This window comes from Sus scrofa, chromosome 9, assembly GCF_054392235.1.
Source record: "Sus scrofa isolate SSC_HxYL_T2T_F1_AM1 chromosome 9, Sscrofa_HxYL_maternal_Yorkshire_Landrace_v2.0, whole genome shotgun sequence".
Classification (NCBI taxonomy): Eukaryota; Metazoa; Chordata; class Mammalia; order Artiodactyla; family Suidae; genus Sus; species Sus scrofa.
The window spans coordinates 3,184,049-3,200,745 of record NC_139391.1 but is presented as its reverse complement, the minus strand read 5'-3'; the positions used below and the strand labels follow the sequence as shown (position 1 = coordinate 3,200,745).

The following is a 16,697-nucleotide window of genomic DNA, read 5'->3' as shown; positions in this document are numbered from 1 at the left end:
CTTCCACTCAATTTGGCTGTGAATCTTGGATTGTCCCCCAAACATAAAGTCTTAAAAACAAAAGCAAAACAATCGGATCCTGCCCTTTCTGGGTCAAAGAAGTTGAGGGTGCTCCTTTGCCTTCCAGGGAAAGACCAGAGCCCTCCCCACCTGCTGTTGAAGGACTTCTGAAGTCTGGCCTCCGCCTGCCTCTCCAGGTTCCTGTTCCCTCCGTCTCCTCCAGGCCTGGCTGACAGGAAGTCTGTGGCTCCCACAGCCAGTCCAGGGCTCCTGCCTCTTCCTCTGACAGGTTTCCTGCTCTGGGTCTTGGGATCCCCCTGGATATTTCTCGCTGTCTCTCATGCTCGTGCCTAAACCCAAGTGTCCCATCAGGGCTCAGTGCCAAGGGCAGGGATGCAGGTGCCATCCAGCCCAGCCCAGCGCTGGACTAGGCTCGGAGGGCTCTGGAAATGCTGGAATCTCCCTTGGGAACAGGAGCCACGTGGGTGGGCAGAATCTCCACCTATGTCCTTCGGAATGGCTTAAAGACTCTCTCTCACTTCCTGACGTGAGACACGGTTTCTCTAAATCTAATCTTAATTCTTTCAACTGCCCAGCTTGCCTGGCCCAGCTCTTGCGCCCTGCTTTCTCATCTTCTCATTAACCCTCACCCTCTGCACAGAGTGGGGAGCTCACAGGAGAGGACCACGCCCACTGGCATATTTCACCGTGGACAGATGCATCCGGAAGGCTTGGTTCCCACTCTGAGGTCCCCTGGGAACCTCTGATCCTCTCCTGCCACAGCAGCATCCTGCCGTGTGCGGGGCTTACCTACCTGCAGGAAGCAGGTTCCGGGCTGGGTGCCCTCGGGCAGGGAGGCGTTGTAGAAGGTCCTCTGGAACTGCGGCTCGTTGTCGTTCACGTCCTGCAAGGCCACACTCACCGTGGCAGAGGAGGCAAGAGGGGGCAAGCCTCCGTCCGTGGCCACCACAATTAGCTGTGGCTGAGGTTCCAACTCGTAGTCCAGCGAGGCAGCCGTGGTGATGATGCCCGAGGAGGGGTCGATGGAGAACCAGTGGGCGTGGGCACCTGGGGCCAGGCTATAGGTGACCTGACCGTTGGTGCCCTGGTCAGGATCCTGGGCCGTCACCCGCACCACGAAACTGCCAGGCAGTGCAACCTCAGGCAGGGGCTCCGGCCGGTAGAGCTGGCGGTCAAAGGTGGGGGCATTGTCGTTGACATCGGTGACGTGCAGCACGAAGGCAGCCTCGGCCCGCAGCGGGGGCGAGCCCGAGTCTGTGGCCGTAACTCGCAGGTTATAGGCATCCCGTTCCTCCCGGTCCAGCCGGCGAGCCACGCACACCAGGTAGATGACGCTGTCCTGGGTGCTGAGCGCGAAGTGGCCCTCGCCACCCTCCAGGGACACGTTGACGTGGGCGAAGTCACCATCATCGGGGTCCGACACAGAGATGCGGGCAACAAGCTGGCCGGGGGGGGCAGCCTCGGACACCCGGGGGGAGCCGTCCGCGCTCAGGAAGATGACGGTCATGGAGGGCTGATTGTCGTTGGCATCGCGCACGTGCACGGTCACGAAGGCCGAGCCCAGCTCAGGGTGAGCCCCGCCGTCCCGCGCCTGCACCACCAGTTCATGGACCCGCCGTTGCTCAAAGTCCAGCGGCCGCTCCAGCCGCAGCAGCCCCGTGTGTGCGTCGATGGAGAAGGGGCCGTCACCCTCACTCTGCCTCCGGTTGATCTCGTAAGTCACAGCCCCGTTGGCACCGGCGTCGGCGTCCGAGGCGTACACCTGCAACACAGGACTGCCGGGGGCCAGGCTCTCAGACACCGTGGCGTGGTAGCGGCTCTGATTGAAAGCCGGGGCATGGTCATTGATGTCCAGCAGTGTCACATCCAGCAGGGCCTGGGCCCTCCGGGGCGGGGAGCCACCGTCGTAGGCTTCCAGTTGCAGCATGTAGTGTGAGCGGTTCTCCCGGTCCAGCTCCCCAGTAACTACCAGCTCAGGCACGGGGGCCCCATCGGGACCCGGGCGTGTCTCCAGCCGGAAGGTCTCTCCAGCCCCATCACCAGACAGCGAGTAGCCCTGGGTCCCCAGGCGGCCAGCGTCTGCATCACGAGCAGGCTCCAGGGGGTAGCGGGTGCCAAGAGCTGTGTGCTCAGGTACCTGCAGGACGGCCCGAGCCTGAGGGAAGGCTGGGGCGTGGTCATTGATGTCAGCCACTCGCACGGTAACTTCCACGGTGGCGCCGTCAGGAGTGACTGCCGTGAAGCGGTAGCGATCCCGCCGCTCCCGGTCCAAGACTCGGGCTGTACGGACCACCCCGCTGTGTTCGTCGATGGCCAGGTCTGTGCCCACGCCGCTGCCCTCCTGGGCGGAGATGAAGTACATGGGAGGCGCTGCCATGCCTGCAGGAAGCCCTGCACTTATGTCCCCAATCAGGGTGCCCGCTGGCTGCTCCTCATCAATCTGCAGGTCCAAGCTCCCGGCCTGACCCCAGGCTCCCGGCACTCCGGTGCCCAGCAGCAGCCACAGCAGCAGGGATAGTAGGGGGAGAGGCCTGGGGCTCTGCCTGCCCGGGCAGGAAGGCGCAGCGCCCCCCTCCTTCTGCATGGCAGGGGCAGTCCAGCTGTGGCTTGGGCTCCAGCTCTAGGCCAGGCTGTGGGCCAGGCTTGATCTCAAGCTTTGGATCAGGTCCAATTTAGACCCTGGTTCCAGCTCAGGCTCCCGGACCTGGGAAAACAAGCAGAAGCAAAGAGAGGATAATGCAGGAGGCGTCAGTAGTCCAGGGGCCTGGGGTCTGGGCCACCCCCGGATTCAAGCGTGCTCAGCCCCCAGCAGGGCCCTCGGTTCCTGCCCTCAGGCCCCTCCCTCCACCTCCAGGCTTCAACACGTGGCCGCTCCGTTCTCATTTTTCTTCTCATGCAGGACGAACACTCACTTCAATATTGGTAACCTCACCTGAATCTCAGCCTTTTCCTTTCTGCTGGAGACTTGTATCAGCATTGAACTGTGCTGAAGATGCTTTTATTCTATATGTACTTATGTATTTTCTCTTAGCCCTACTGCCCTCTCCATTCAACATGAGATTGAGCACCTACTATGAGGAGCCAGTGGGGACATTTTGGTGAATAAAGGACATGGTCCAAGAATGGGCAGGTGATGGAAGGACCAGGATGGAACAGGCTGCAAGGGAGAAGGACGTGGAGCCGGCAGGACATTTACGTATAAGGGGCATATGAGGGCGCAAGAGAAGGTCTTCCCGCCATCAGGGAGTCAGGAGAGCTTCCTCCAAGTGGGCATCGACCTAATGCAGGTGTCAGCTGGACAGCGGTGGGCAGAGAACAAGCGAAGAACATTCGGAAGAGGGAAGAGGATGCGGAAGGGCTTGGCGCCTACAGTCAAGAGAGGCGGAGAGTCTGGGTGGGGAGAGGACGGCGCGTGCCGGGGGCAGCTCGGAGGCCACGCTGATCATCCTGACTTAAGGCTGAGGCCCAGTGGGAGCCCTGAACGCATCTGAAGAGCTGGTGCTGCGTGGGGACACACATTTTGGGAGGATGGCTGCCTCTGCCCCGTGGTACACGAGGATCGTGCAGGTGGGAGAGTTATCTTAGGACGGCCTCACAACACCCTGCTGGGGTCCAGGTGAGGCCGCGGCTTTGACGGTGACCTGGGTGAGTGACAGCAGTGAAAGGGGTGGGCAGAAGCGAGAGCTCCGTGGGAGGGTGGGCAGGGCTGGATGGTGGTCGGAGGCAGGGGTGAGGGGTGGGAGGATGCGAGCGCCAGGGGCACATTTCTGGCCCAAACCATCAGCTGGATAAAGAAGTCTTTAACCGGCCAGAAAGAGAAACAGAAAGAGATCCAGGGACGGGCAGCGCTTCTGAGGCCAAGGGAGCCGGGCTTCAAATGCTGCTGGTGTTCAAGGCGGCAGCGGCCTGGGGCCCCAGGAGGCTCAGTGACCGAGCGACAGCGAGTTGGAGGGACGCTCCCGTCTTTAGGGCTGGTTCGCACCCCGTTTCTCCCTGCTCACGCCCTCCTCCATCTACGCAGAGGCTCCCTCCCCGGCGACACGGTCTCCCTAGGACTCCAATCATCCCGATGCTCGACAGCCAAGGGACACTTTTTAGTCTTCCCGCGGGACCTTTCTGGGCCTCAGAAGCATCAGTCACCCGCTTCTGGAAGCCTGTCCCTTTGGGCTTCTCTTGGTGACACCCCACCTCTCGCTGCCACTAGACCCTTCTCCGTCTGCTCCTCGGACTCCTGGGCGCGTTCTTCCTCCGCCCTTAACAACCGGTGCCCCTCAGGGCTCGGGCCTGGGCTGCACGCTCTCCCACTGTCCACACGGCCCGGTGACCCTCTCCGCTCCTGTGCCTCCAATTCAATGCCTCAGTCGTAGTTTAGGTACCGTCCATTGGCTGACGGCTTCACCCTCTCCATCTCCAGCTCTAAAGGGCCCTGCAGACACGTGCCAGCCACACGCTGGCCGTCCTGCCAGGGCCCCCACCCTCCGCGGCAAGCTGGTGGTCTTCCTCCATCCCTCCCGTGGGAGCAGCGCCCCCGCACAGGAGCTCGCCTTCCTTCCTTGCTTTTCGTCAGTCCTGATTTCCAGCGTGTCTTCCAAACTGGACCATCTCAACCAGACGCGTCTCGAGTCTGCCCTTCCCTCTGTTTTCGCACTGCTGCCTGTCCCAACCCTGCTTTTTGGTTCCTGCTCCAGCCCTGTCCTGGTCCCCGTGCCCCCTGGATTGGACCCTCTGATCCATCTCTACGCAACGCGCTGCCCTCACAACTCTCACCGAACCGCTCGTGATGAAAGACTTCCGCTGGTTCGGCATTACTGATGCCAGGAAACTGTTACCCTACAGACAGAAAGTGCAGACGCGCACACGCCTAGACTGTGTCCGCAGTCTGAGGGGTTCATGGGCACCGGCTACAGAACTCTTAGTCCAAGACAAAGCCCAGCCTGGTTCACACGTTCTCCTGACCAGAACCTTCCAACCCCTCCACCGGGCACCCCCTCCACAGCCCGCATCCCACCCTAACCCATCACCCCGTTCCTTCCTGACTCCTTGCCTGTGTGCAGAACTCTCTCGGCCTGGGAGATCCTCTAAAAGTCCTGTCCAAGAGAGAAGGGAACAATGGGTCCTGAAAGGCGGGGGGTCCCGGGCCGGGGTCACTGAAGCCTCAGGCTCCCCAGGGGGCTGGGTGGTGGCGGGCAAGTTGGCTATGCTTATAAGAAAGATCGTCTCCCTTCCACAGTGCCAAACGACTGCAGAACTTTCCTAAAAGGATGCTCCACCCAACCAGAAAAAGCCACATGCAGACACGGGTCTAAAGAGCAACTGCACTCAGGCTGCCGGTCCCCCTCAGCAGCTGCGGGGAACCATCAGCACCTCTTCCCGCCAAGACCCAGCCCTGCCTCATAATCCTGCTCCACAGACCTGTGGAAACCATTCCCCATTGGTCCAAGCTGGCAAGTGAGGGTATGGACAAACCAATGGCTTAAGCTAGACTTTGGCCAACTGCAACCTAGGGGCCCCATCCAGTCCCTTGGCTATTCTGGGATGGCCTGAAGGTTAACATGGCTTTGCAGGTAACCATTTGTGATTGATTTCATCATAGGGCACACTGCCTTTGAACCTCGATTATGTGGAACGTTGTGTCATCCAAGAATCCACGTTGTTCATTAGCTGCAGACCTGAAACACTGTACTCAATTACCGTTATTACAGCTCGAACTTCATGAAAAGATTTGTGGGGGGAAAAAAAGTCCCGTCCACGTGGCCATCTCCTACTCAAACTTTAAGACCCCTTCAATCGCCCCGTCTTCTGTGGAATCTTCTGCACGCCTCTGCACCACCACACCCACACCCGACACAGGGAGAAGCAAGCCTGGACACGCCCGCTCAGACAACACACACGAACTCATGGGAGCCTGTGTTCAGGAGTCTGGCCACGGAGGTGGCTACGGAGCGTGTCCTGTGATCTTTCTACGTTTGCTCTGCTCTCGGGCTGCCTGTCCTCCGAAGCGATGAGCGTTTCTGACCCCGCACTGGGACTTCCAGCCCCCGTTTCTCCGACCTGTGCGAGGCAAGGACAAAGGCTGGGACTCTGGAGTCAGAGCTGGCGGGGAGTCCAGTCTGAGTGTTATTGTGCTAATCTACATGCTAATGTCCACGTGGTGGGGTTTTGTGAGAATTACACGCGATGGGACCAAGGGGCCCAGAGCTGGGCTCTTGGCAGAAGCTCTCTCCTTGGTTCCCAATGCCATGCCCTTCACAGTTCTAGGTTCACCAAGCCCCTGCTCCCCAAGGCTCAGGCCGTGGAGCCTGAGGAGCTGCCACATGGAAGAACAGCTCAGAGGAATTCAAAGCAAGGTCAGGGCACGCACAGGCTTGATCCAAAGGGGAGAGAGGCCGGGCATACGGGGCACAGGCCAGGGATGCAGGCCTAGAGGCCGGGTGAGGGCTGAGAACTGTTCACGTAGCGGTCGGTGCAGAGAGAGCCGAGTGGGGAGAGACGGCAATGAGTGGTGAGGTCGGGGTGCTTCTTAGACTCCGTATCAGAATTCGGCCTCCCCACCCAGAGACGGGTGGCAGCTGTCTGAGGGTGTGTCCTGCTCACCCCCGTGCAGCACGGGATGTGGCACGCAGCACACGATCAATGCATTTTTCTGAACGAAAGGATACACGAGTGGAATGAGAATAAACTCAGATGAGCAGCCTTGAAAAGGAGGGACTCAGGCCCAGGGAGATGCCCCTTCTCCCAACCCGGGCAGACCCTGGTCCCCGGCCAAGCAAACTCCCCAGGACACCCTCACGGCGGATACACAGCGCACACTCACCAAGTCACAGCCCCACACACAGCCAGGCACACTCAGCACACGTTCCCACTCACGTGGACGTGGGTTACTGACATATACACAGACAGCCCTCCTCACGGGGTCAGAGGAGCATGCGGGCACTCACATGGGTGGGCGTGTTCGTTCACCTGGACCCCCCCCCCCCAGGCAGGCAGGTGTGTGCACACGCACGCACACACACAGAGGCAGGCAGGCACACATGGACACACACACACAGGCACACACCCACACACACAGGCAAGCACACACACACACACATACACACAGGCAGGCACACACACACATACATGCACACAGGCACACACACGCACAGGCACACACCCTCTCATGGACATAGACAGACCACTCTAACCCCTGCACAGACTCTTGCACGCAGGCCAGTGCACACTCGCAGACCCACCCACACTCAGGCACGCTCTCACACGCGCTGCCGGGGCACTGGTGGTCAGCTCTGTGGTTGCAGCTGTGACCTCCAGGTCCCTGGGGCCTCTGTCTGGACCGCGCCTCATCACTTCCTGCTCCGGGGCTTCCAGTTCCAAACTGAACTCCAGACTCTCTCCCGAGACCGTCTCATCCTCTCTCCAGCTCTCTTCTCGGCCCCGTCTCCCCATCTGTCCAGTGTTTCTCACCACTTCTTCCCCAGACTCGCTCCTCCTCCCCGTCCCGCCCCTCCCCCTCCCGGCCCCGACCGCCCCTCCCCCAGATCTGGCCTCAAACATCCATCTCGTCGTTCCCTCAGCCTGTCCTGCCTCCTGCCCAGACCTGGCTTCCGTCACCCACCCCCCCACCCCCGCCCCCAGGACGGTGGCGTCTCTTGCCCGCCCGCCCGGGTCTGCGCTGCTTGCTCGTGCCCTCACCCCGTCCCGGCCCGTTGCTCTGTCCCGGGCTCCATCCTGCTCTCCCCCTCCAGCCCCACATCTGGGCCTCTGGAGCCGCAGCTGGTTCTCGTTAGGAGGGGGAGGGGAAAGCTGTTCATTGGGGCCATGTGATGTCAGTCCCGCCGCAGCCCTTGCCTGCGTCTCCAGGACCTGGGAGCGGGGAAACGGGGGAAACGGGGGAGAGGAGCGAGGGGGGGGCGGAGGGGGAGGGGGCCGTGAGGGGGAAAGGTGCTCCAGGAGCAAGAGAGGAGCAGTTCCGGGGGGAAGAGGCTGGGGCGCTGGCACCTGGCAGGCCTCCTCCCTCTCCTTCCTGTCCCAGGGCCGGGGAGTGGCAGGGGCCAGAAAGTCCACGGGGTGGGGAGGGGGCTGCAAAGGCAGATTGGCAGAGACCTGAAGGAAGAAGAGGGTAGCCTCTGGGATCGAAGGGTGGGCGGTGGGGACCCAGGGCCCCGCCTAAAGGAGGGAAGAGGAGGGAAGAGTTCGGGTGGGGGTGGGGAATGGGGGCGCGCACCAGCCAGGAGAGGAGTGTGTGTCAGCAGAGGGAGAGTGAGTGAGTTCATTCGCGAGGCAAGGCGGGGTGGGTAAGTCAGAGGCGGAACAGCTGGGCTGGAGAGGTGGGGGTGCCGATAAAGGCAGAGCCAGAGGTGGGGAGCCGTGGTTGGGGGAGGAGGAGAGCAGGCGTGAGGCAGGGAGGAAGGCCGAGAAAGCTGACAAGCTGGCTCCCCTGGACGTCCCGGGGCAACTCCTTGGATGGGCGTCTCTGTCCCTCCCGAGGACTGGCTGCCCCCAGCACCTCAGAGAGAGGCTGCAGAGAAGGCAGCGGGCAAGTCCCCTGCGTGTGCTGTTGGGGTGCTGGCCATTCCCAGACGGCGCCTGATTCAATCATCATGACCACCAAGCGAGGAAGGGGTCCCACCTTCCACGGAGGGCCTGGGAGGGACACCACTTTCCTGAGCCGGCACCACCCCGATTCGATCCCAGGACTGTCTGGGATTCGGGGAGGGTGGGAAAGATGGAGAGAGGAAGGGATGACAGCGGAGCTGTGGGGAGAGACCTAGCAAGACAGCGGGGGCCCTCGGAAGAGAAGTTACGGGAAAGGAATGCCCTGGCCAGGGTGTCCAGAAGAGCGCAGGTCAGGAGCAGTGGGACTGAGGGGACACAGAGAAGAAAGATGGGAGGATGAGAAGTTGACAAGACTCGGCCACTGCCCCTTCAGGAAGGGCGACGGCATGGAATAGCTCTAGGCTGATGCCCAGGGCCCTGGCCTGGTTACGGAGGGGTCCCTCCAGCCATCTGGGGGTGCCTGTTAGGATGGCCCCGTGGAGATGTCCCAGGTACAGCTGGAGGTGCAGGTGTGGAGCTTGGGAGGGCGGTCTGGGCTGGGACGTGCATCTGGACCACTCCGGGGGTAACAGAGCCATGGGTGTGGAGACCCATCAGCTGGGATGGGCACGCAGAGCAAGAGAGGGCCTAGGACACAAGCCTGGGGGAAGGCACAGCGGAGCGGCAGGCTCTGGAGGAGAAGGAGAAGGAGGCCCGCTCTCAGGAGTAGAGGAGGGAGCATTTCAACAGGGAGGGCGGGCTCCACAGCGGCTGCTGCTGCTGAGAGGTCAAGTAAGGTGAAGGCTGGGAAGCAGCCGTCGGTTTAGGCCGTGAGGAGGCACAGAGACCTTGGGGAGAACTGTTTCAGGGGATCCTAAGGCAGGGAGCCCCCTGCAACCGGGAAAGGGCAGAGGCGGAATCCACCAGCAACAAGCCGTAGACCCGCTGTGGGCAGATCCACTCAGCAGCACACGCTCGCTGCGCTCCCAGAAAAGGGAGGCCGTGTGCGTGTGCCGCGTGAGGCAGGACAGGACAGTGGTGGAGATGCGGACGCGGGGCCACATCAACTGGATTCTTGCCCAGCCTCACACTTGTTAGCTGTGCAGCCCCGGGCAAGACACTGACGTGTCCGGTGCCCCCACCTCACTTACGAGACAGGGACCCTAAGAGCACTTACTACAGGGGGTCTGCAGCCAGAACAGGGGGCACACGCACGGTGTCTTCACGCGCAAGCGGGAACTGTTATGCCAGCGCTTCGGAAGATGGGCTCGGCCGTCTGACTCTGCCACTCACAGCGTGACCCTGGGGAAACGTTCATCTTTCTAGGCCTGAGTTTCTTCTTCTGGAAAACGGGGATTACAGACATAGGCCGACTTAATGCGGCTGATACGAGCGTTAAATGAAAGAATGCTATAAAAGACACTCAGCACAGAAACGGCTCAGGAAATGTCCGCTGCTCTCGAGTGCCCGACCCTCAGGGTAACCCTGGCCTAAGTGTCACTGCTCGGAAGAGGAGGCTGAGGCTTGGAGCAGGCAGTGAGCGGAGGGACACGGGAACCCAGCGCTAATGGACCTCAAAGCTGGTGCCTTCTGTTCCACGAGATCGCCTCTCTGCTGGAGGGCTGATGGCTGATAAAGGGTCCTGTCAGCGGCCAGGCAGCAGGGCAGGGACAGAGCCCGGGCAGAGCTCTGTGTCGGGGGTCACTCCGGCGGGTGCGCACAAGGCGGGTTAGAGGAGGAGGTGATGGATGACGAGGCAGCTGAGAGTCCAGGGAGGGGCTCAGGCGGGCATGGGGTCTGGGGGGTAAGAGGGGAAATGACCAGAGGATGCCAGGAGGATCCAGGAGACGCAGGGAAAAACAGGACAGGCAGGCCCAGGGCGTGCTTATGAAACGGTTCATGGGTAGCTTTACTCCCTAACTATCCACTGAACACCTACCATGTGCCAAACAGCAAACCAGGCATCAGAGACCTAGCAGTGACCCGGCCAGATCGAGTCCCTGCCTCCATGGTGTTCACAGGGTGAGGGAGCTGGGTGTGGGGGGATGAGCAGCAGGGCCGGGTCTGACAAGGGGAGCCCAGGCTGCAGAAGAGGCCGATGAGGCTGCAGTGAGCAGAGAAGCTGGAGATGTAGAGGGAAGAAGAAGCCTGGGGAGCCGGGAGGTGGAGGAGGCGAGAGTACTAGAGGGCTGAGATCTTGGAAACAAATCTAACTAAGTTAACCGTTGAGCACGAGACAGTTGTTCCCCTTCGGAACCCTCAAAGCAGCCCTCCTCCCATCACGTCCATAGTCGGCCAGGAAAGGGAAGCTCAGAGACGCTCAGGTGATAGACGGTGTGGCGGGAAGGCTCCCTTTCCTCCTTCCTCACCAAGCGTGACAGCGGATCTGAGGCCCGAGGGGAATCCGCTCCCAGGGCGCAGCTTAGACAGAGAACACAAAGCATAGGACACCCTGCTGTGCTCAGCGAACACAGAGGGGCAGCAGGTTCGGGCCTTCCAGGTGGACTGCTGGGTGGAGGCGCCCTCTCACCAGGGGACACATGGACTGGGGTGCCCCTCCGAAGGGGCAGAGGGTGAAATGCCTGGGAGCCAGAGGGCTACCCTGGAACACAGATGGTGGAGCCGAAGGACGGCAGGCACGGGCAGGAAACCAGGACAAAGCTGGGATCCAGCAACATAAACTCCCGGCAAAGGCTTTTGCTTTTGGGTCCCTGGGCACCCGAGAATCCAGTCTTGCTTCTGTTACTACCAACAGGCAGAAGGAAGAGGAAGAGGGCACAAGCATCCGGGAGGAGCGGGGCCTTGGGTGCCAGGAGATGATTGGTGTATGTGAACGGGCCGCTGGAGGAAGGAGCACCTCTGGCACCTCCAGGGAAGGGGGCCTGGCGGAGCAGAGCAGATGGCAAGGCGTGTGGTCTTATGACCTGATGGCATGTCACAGCTTCCTCGTCTCCTGCTCCCTCCAGGAACCCAGTAGGCCCGTGGCCCAACAGACTGGGATCTACAAATTTGGGGTGTGTGTTAAATATTTGCGAGCTGCATGCGGGGAAAAGAGTACAGAGAGACCGAGGAAGAGGATTCAGGAAGAAAGCAGCCCAGGTGAGGCGGGTATGGAGAGGGCATCGGGGGAGGAGGAACAACCTAGGGGGGACAGGAGTGGAAACGTCAGATCTCGGGTCGGGGGGCAAGGGGGCAAGCGTGGAAAGGTCTTGACTGTGTGGGCAGCTGAGACCCGGGGTCAGTCTTGCCAGGAGTGCATGAGGGGGCGGGAGGTGCTGTGAGCGCCTCATTCGTTCCTTCACTTGTTCTTTGCCAAGTGTCTAAGAGGGGCCTGGGGACAGGAAGAGGAATACCGTGCCCTCCTGCCCTGAAGGATGTCCCCGCCCAGGCAGAGAGACAGAAGAGGAAGAGGCAACGACAGCAGCAACACAGAGGACCCCAGGCTTGCCTGGTGGTCAAAGAGGCAGGGTTTGAGATGAGACCTGAGGATGCGAGGCGGTTTGCCAGGAGATGAGGGGCGTCAAGGGCTTTTCAGGCAGAGAACAGCACGTGCAAAGGGCCGGAAGCATGGAAGAATGCCGTGTCTTTGGGGAACTCCAAGGAATTCAAGACGGCTGGAACCCGCTGCGGAAACGGGCCAGGTGACCAGGCTGGGCAGGCTGCAGGGAGTCAGCAGGACAGATCTCCTAAGCCCTCTTAACACAGATTTCTCCCCCGAGATCCTGGGTGTAGCACCCTGGGTAGCAGGGATACTGAGGAATGCTGAGCAGAGGTGCCACGGCTGATCTGCACTTGAGGGAGATCCCTCTTGTCGCCACAAGAAGATTGGACTCCTGGATTGCAAGAGGGAAGAGCAGGTGTCTAGGGAGACGAGTTAGGAGGCTCCTGCAGCAAATCGTGTGCAAAGATGCTGAGGTGAAGGCAGGAGCTGAGGCCAGGGGGAAAAGGGGGGGTACCGGAGTCAGCTGGAAAGGAGGTAGAACCCACAGGCCCCCATGCCTTCCACATCCCAGGGCATGTGGAGAGGGGAGTGGCTCCAGTTAGTTTCTGGGTTTGTAGCGTGATAACTGAGTAGGGATGGTGGTTTGGGGAGGAAAGAATGATAAGTCAGGTCTGGAAATGGTCAGGGGATTATGAGCTAAACAGGAAAGATCGAGCAGGATCAGATGTGCAGGACTGGGGGTCAGAAGAGAGGTCTGGAAGAGCTAGATTTGGGGCGTCCCCCGCCTCTACAGGTGACAGTCAAAGCCCTGGAAGTGAGTGAGGCAGACCGCCCAGAGAGGCGTGTTCGGTGGAACGACAAGAAGGTCCAAGCCAGAATCTTAACACGCAGCAATATCTGGGGACCACCAAAGGAGCCCCCCAGGCGGACTGAGAAGGAACAGCCAGGAGGAGCTCTGAGGGACAGCTGCACGGAAGCCACGCCATCGTGTCGTGTGTTTCTATGCCTGCCTCCCTCGCCGAGGGGAGGACTGTGTCTCCCACCAGAGTGGCTGGCACCTGCGGGCTCATTCTATTCTATTCTATGTCAAGAGACTAAAACGATGGCTCGGAAGCCACAAGACGAGAATGATTCAGAGAGAGAAAACGGTCAACGTGAGACGCTGCCAAGAGGACTTCTGCAACGAGCCCCTGGATTTGGCAGGTGAGAGGTCATGCTCTCTTAGGGAGGGCAGTGACCTTGAAGGGGCAGGAGCAGACAAGAGGAGAGGAAGAGAAAACAGCTCTGTGCGGAGGCCCTTGCACAGAGTGGGCAGTGACGCAAAGCGAGAGCCTCTTAGCCCGTCGGGCTCTGCAGGGCTGAGGCTGGAGGCTCCTCGTGTGCCCACGGGGGAGTGGGTCGAGAGGGAGAATAGACACACGGCTAAGATGCGTCCTGCGAGGTCCTCTGGGAGGCGGGAGGGGTGGGATCCACAACAGTCAAGACAATGCACACTGACTGGCCTCGGTTTGCTGAGTGAGCAACAGACCAGGGGGTCTGGCCCTCGCTCCTCCCTCTTCTTGGGCCTCCGCCTCCCTTTCGGCCACCGGGCCCTTCCGACCCCACTGCCTAAAGAGCTCCTGAAACCACCTCCTTCCTGGCCCGCCACCACCTCTCCCCCGGCGCAGACCCGCGCGCTCCCTCCCGGTTCCCGCAACAGCCGCCATCCCTTCTTTTCAGACTCTTCCTCCAGGCACCACGCTGCTATGCTGGTATTTCTAACCCAGATCTGATCCTCTCCCGCCCCGGCTTCAGGTGACTTGCTGACTTTCCATTATTCTGGGGATCCGCAAGCTCTCACCTGACCTCCCGGAAATGTGCGGCCTAACTAACCCTCTGCTGCGTCCCCCGGAGTCACTGACCTGCCCTCGCCGGTGAGGGGTGAGGGCCAGGCTCACCGAGCCGCTCTTCCCTCAGATGCGATGCTTTCTGGCGTATGGGCTTTCCACCGCTGCCCCCTTGGCCTCGAGTATTCTCTACCCGGCCCACGTCACCTCCGCCTTTTGCTTGGTTGACGACCTATTTTTCTATGAAGCTGAAGTTTAAATGTCACTTCCTTCCAGAAGCCTCTTCTGCTCTCCCTACAGGGGCTTAGGTGTCCCTGCTATGTGCTGCCATGTTTCAGCACCCACCCCAGAGCCTGTAGGGGCAAGGACCGTATCCACTCTGTTCACCCTCGTAATGCTGGCACCTATTGCTCTGCCTTGGCACACAGTAGGTGCTTAATAGGTGTCTGCAGCACGAAGGAACCAGCAGGTTGACTACTTAATCTGCTGAAAACAATGAGGGATGTGAAAAAATAGAAAACATTTCATCTATTTATTTATTTATGGAGGGCCCAGTTGAGGGGGCAATTTATAGAAGCATGAATTTATAGCAGCATCCCTTGGTGTGGTTGGGAAGCCATTCCAGCTAGGGTAGAGGCTCTGTGGTGGTCTCGAGGACAAGGACGACAGAACAGAGAGTGGCCACCGCTCGGTGGAAGCGATGGCCTTGGGCATATAAACTGGAAGGAGAGTACCAGGCCACGGAGGGGCAGAGGAGAGAAAAGCCAAGAGGTCAAGAACAAGGGGTCATGGTGAGGTCGACGAGTCAGCGGAATGGGGGCATGGGCACGGGGGAGCCAGAACACAGGAGACTGGGCAGAGTGGAATGCAGGAGTGCAGAATTTGAAAGATGGGCCAGTTCTCCAGAGTGGTCCTGGGAGGGGAGAAGAAGGTAACTGGAGCTAAAGAGTTCCAGAAACTGTGAGGCTACACCTGGAGGGACACTTAGAATCACGACAAGATACAGGGTGAAAGGAAGACTGATCCGGGTTCCCAAGTTTTCAGGGAACCAGAGGGTGAGCCTGGGAGGTCTTGGGGTGAGCATCAGAAGTTAATGAGAGTGGAAGAAGCCATGGCGTGGGCATCATGAGTTACTGGGAGTTCCTCAGCAGTCGGGACAGCTCCGTCTCTGTGTGTGCACGGCACCTAACGTGTTTCCTACGGGATGGACAAGCCAGTGTTGGTAAGGGCGACTGCGGCACAGCCTCCTGCTCGTGTCGGGTCTCTGAGACACCTGCTATGTACAGGCAGCCCTGATGAGGTTGACCCGAGATGCGGTGGCTGTGACAGGGTTGCCAGTGGATGTGTATTGCTGTGGCAGTTGATGTCTCTGGAAAGGTGCTGGCAGTAATGTGCCTCCCAGGGTAGGTGTCGGCCTTGCCAACGATCCTGAGAGTATGTGTTGACGGCACCATTTCTGCCGTGGACGTGTGATGTTCTGAGAGCACCTTCTGTACTGTGTGTTTCCTGGGGGGGTGTGGTGATGGCTGGGAAGGCATCTCTGTGGATGTGTGCTGTCTGGGGCTCCGTCCCCTGTGGCTTGAGTCGGGCTGTGACTGTGTCCCCTGTGGGTATTTGAGGAGTTGACATAAGCACCAATATTTTTCTGGCCTGTGACCCTGTGGCTGCGGGCCCAGCCCACGCCACACTGAGTTCATTGTGCTCTTAGACCTCGCCGTCCCCACCCCCTCCACGTGGGACCAGGCCTGCCCTGACCTCCCTCCACCTCCTGCTGGGGATTCTGATCCAGGCATCCCGGTCACAACCGCTACCCCAGGCTGGGGGACAGACCTCCAATTGGGCTTCTCCTGCCTCTCCTCTGTTTCTCTTTATTTCTCCCCCCGCAGCTTCTTTGTCTCTGTCTCCGTTGGTCTGTCACACACCCATCCTCCACATTCTGACACATGGCTCCCACAGAGGCGGGCAACACACACACACACACACACACACACACACGCACACACACACTCCCTCCCTCCCCGAGGCGGGCGCACCAAGACACACGCTCACTCGGACCCACACGCCCTTGGAGTGACACGCACGTATACACACGGCCAGACACACACGGACACACAACTTCCCAGTGACACGCACTGACTCACTCTCTGCCCGTGCACTCGCACTCGCACTCCCACTCGGAGGCGCACACACACGCACCCTGCCCACCCCCCGGGCCCACTCCCGCCGCCGCGCACCCCCCTCGAGGACACTCGCACACAAAGACCCCCGGGCCCTGCCCCCACGCTCACTTCACGCTCGCCTGGGTCCCGCAGGCCCAGACCCCCCCCTCCCCCATTGTCTCCGGCTCAGAACAAAGCCCCCGGCTCCGCCGCCGCCGCCGCCGCCGCCGCCGCCGCCCGGAGAGCCGGGCGGGCCGGGCGGGCGCGGCCGGACGGGCCGGGCGGCCGCGGGCACTGACCTCCGCGCGGCGCGGGCTCCCTCGCCCGGTCCTGGGGCGCCGTCCGGCGCGGTCAGCCCCCCGGGCAGCGCCCGCCCGCGCGGGGCCTGGGGCCGCGCATCGTCCGCCGTCGCTGTCTCCCGGCCCGCCAGCAGCAGCTCCGGGCGGCCGGCCGGCCGTCGGTCCGTCCGCGCGCCCCCGCCCGTCGGTCGGTCCGTCCGCCGCCGCCGCCGGGGCGCCGCCTCCTCCACAGTCGCCCCGCGGAGGATGCGAGCTCGGCCGCCGCGGCCCCGCGCCCCCTCCCCGCCTCCCCGCCTCCCCCGCCCTCCGCGCGGTAACCCGAGCCCCCGCCCCTCCGCCCGCGAGCCCCCGCCCCCGCCCCCCCCCCGCGCTCCGCGCTCCGCTCCGGGGCGCCCCCAGCGCCCGCCAGGCCTCCCTC

General features: G+C 61.1%; 1 protein-coding gene across 4 annotated transcripts in view; it reads right to left on the bottom strand.

The window, feature by feature from the left end:
- The window catches only part of DCHS1 (dachsous cadherin-related 1), a 36,214-nt gene that overhangs the window by 18,781 nt on the left and 736 nt on the right, over positions 1–16,697 (bottom strand). Inside the window, exons 1-2 of one of the 4 annotated variants that reach the window (XM_021062333.2) lie at positions 16,280–16,558; positions 815–2,725 (exon numbers count right to left, since the gene is read on the bottom strand). In XM_021062333.2, the coding sequence (XP_020917992.2) occupies positions 815–2,605 (1,791 nt within the window). In that variant the 5' untranslated portion in view covers positions 2,606–2,725; positions 16,280–16,558. Of the gene's footprint in view, positions 1–814; positions 2,726–2,953; positions 5,460–5,624; positions 5,761–16,279; positions 16,559–16,697 lie in introns of those variants that run through there. The other 3 variants (XM_084974817.1, XM_084974818.1, XM_084974819.1) reach the window with 3 other exon arrangements.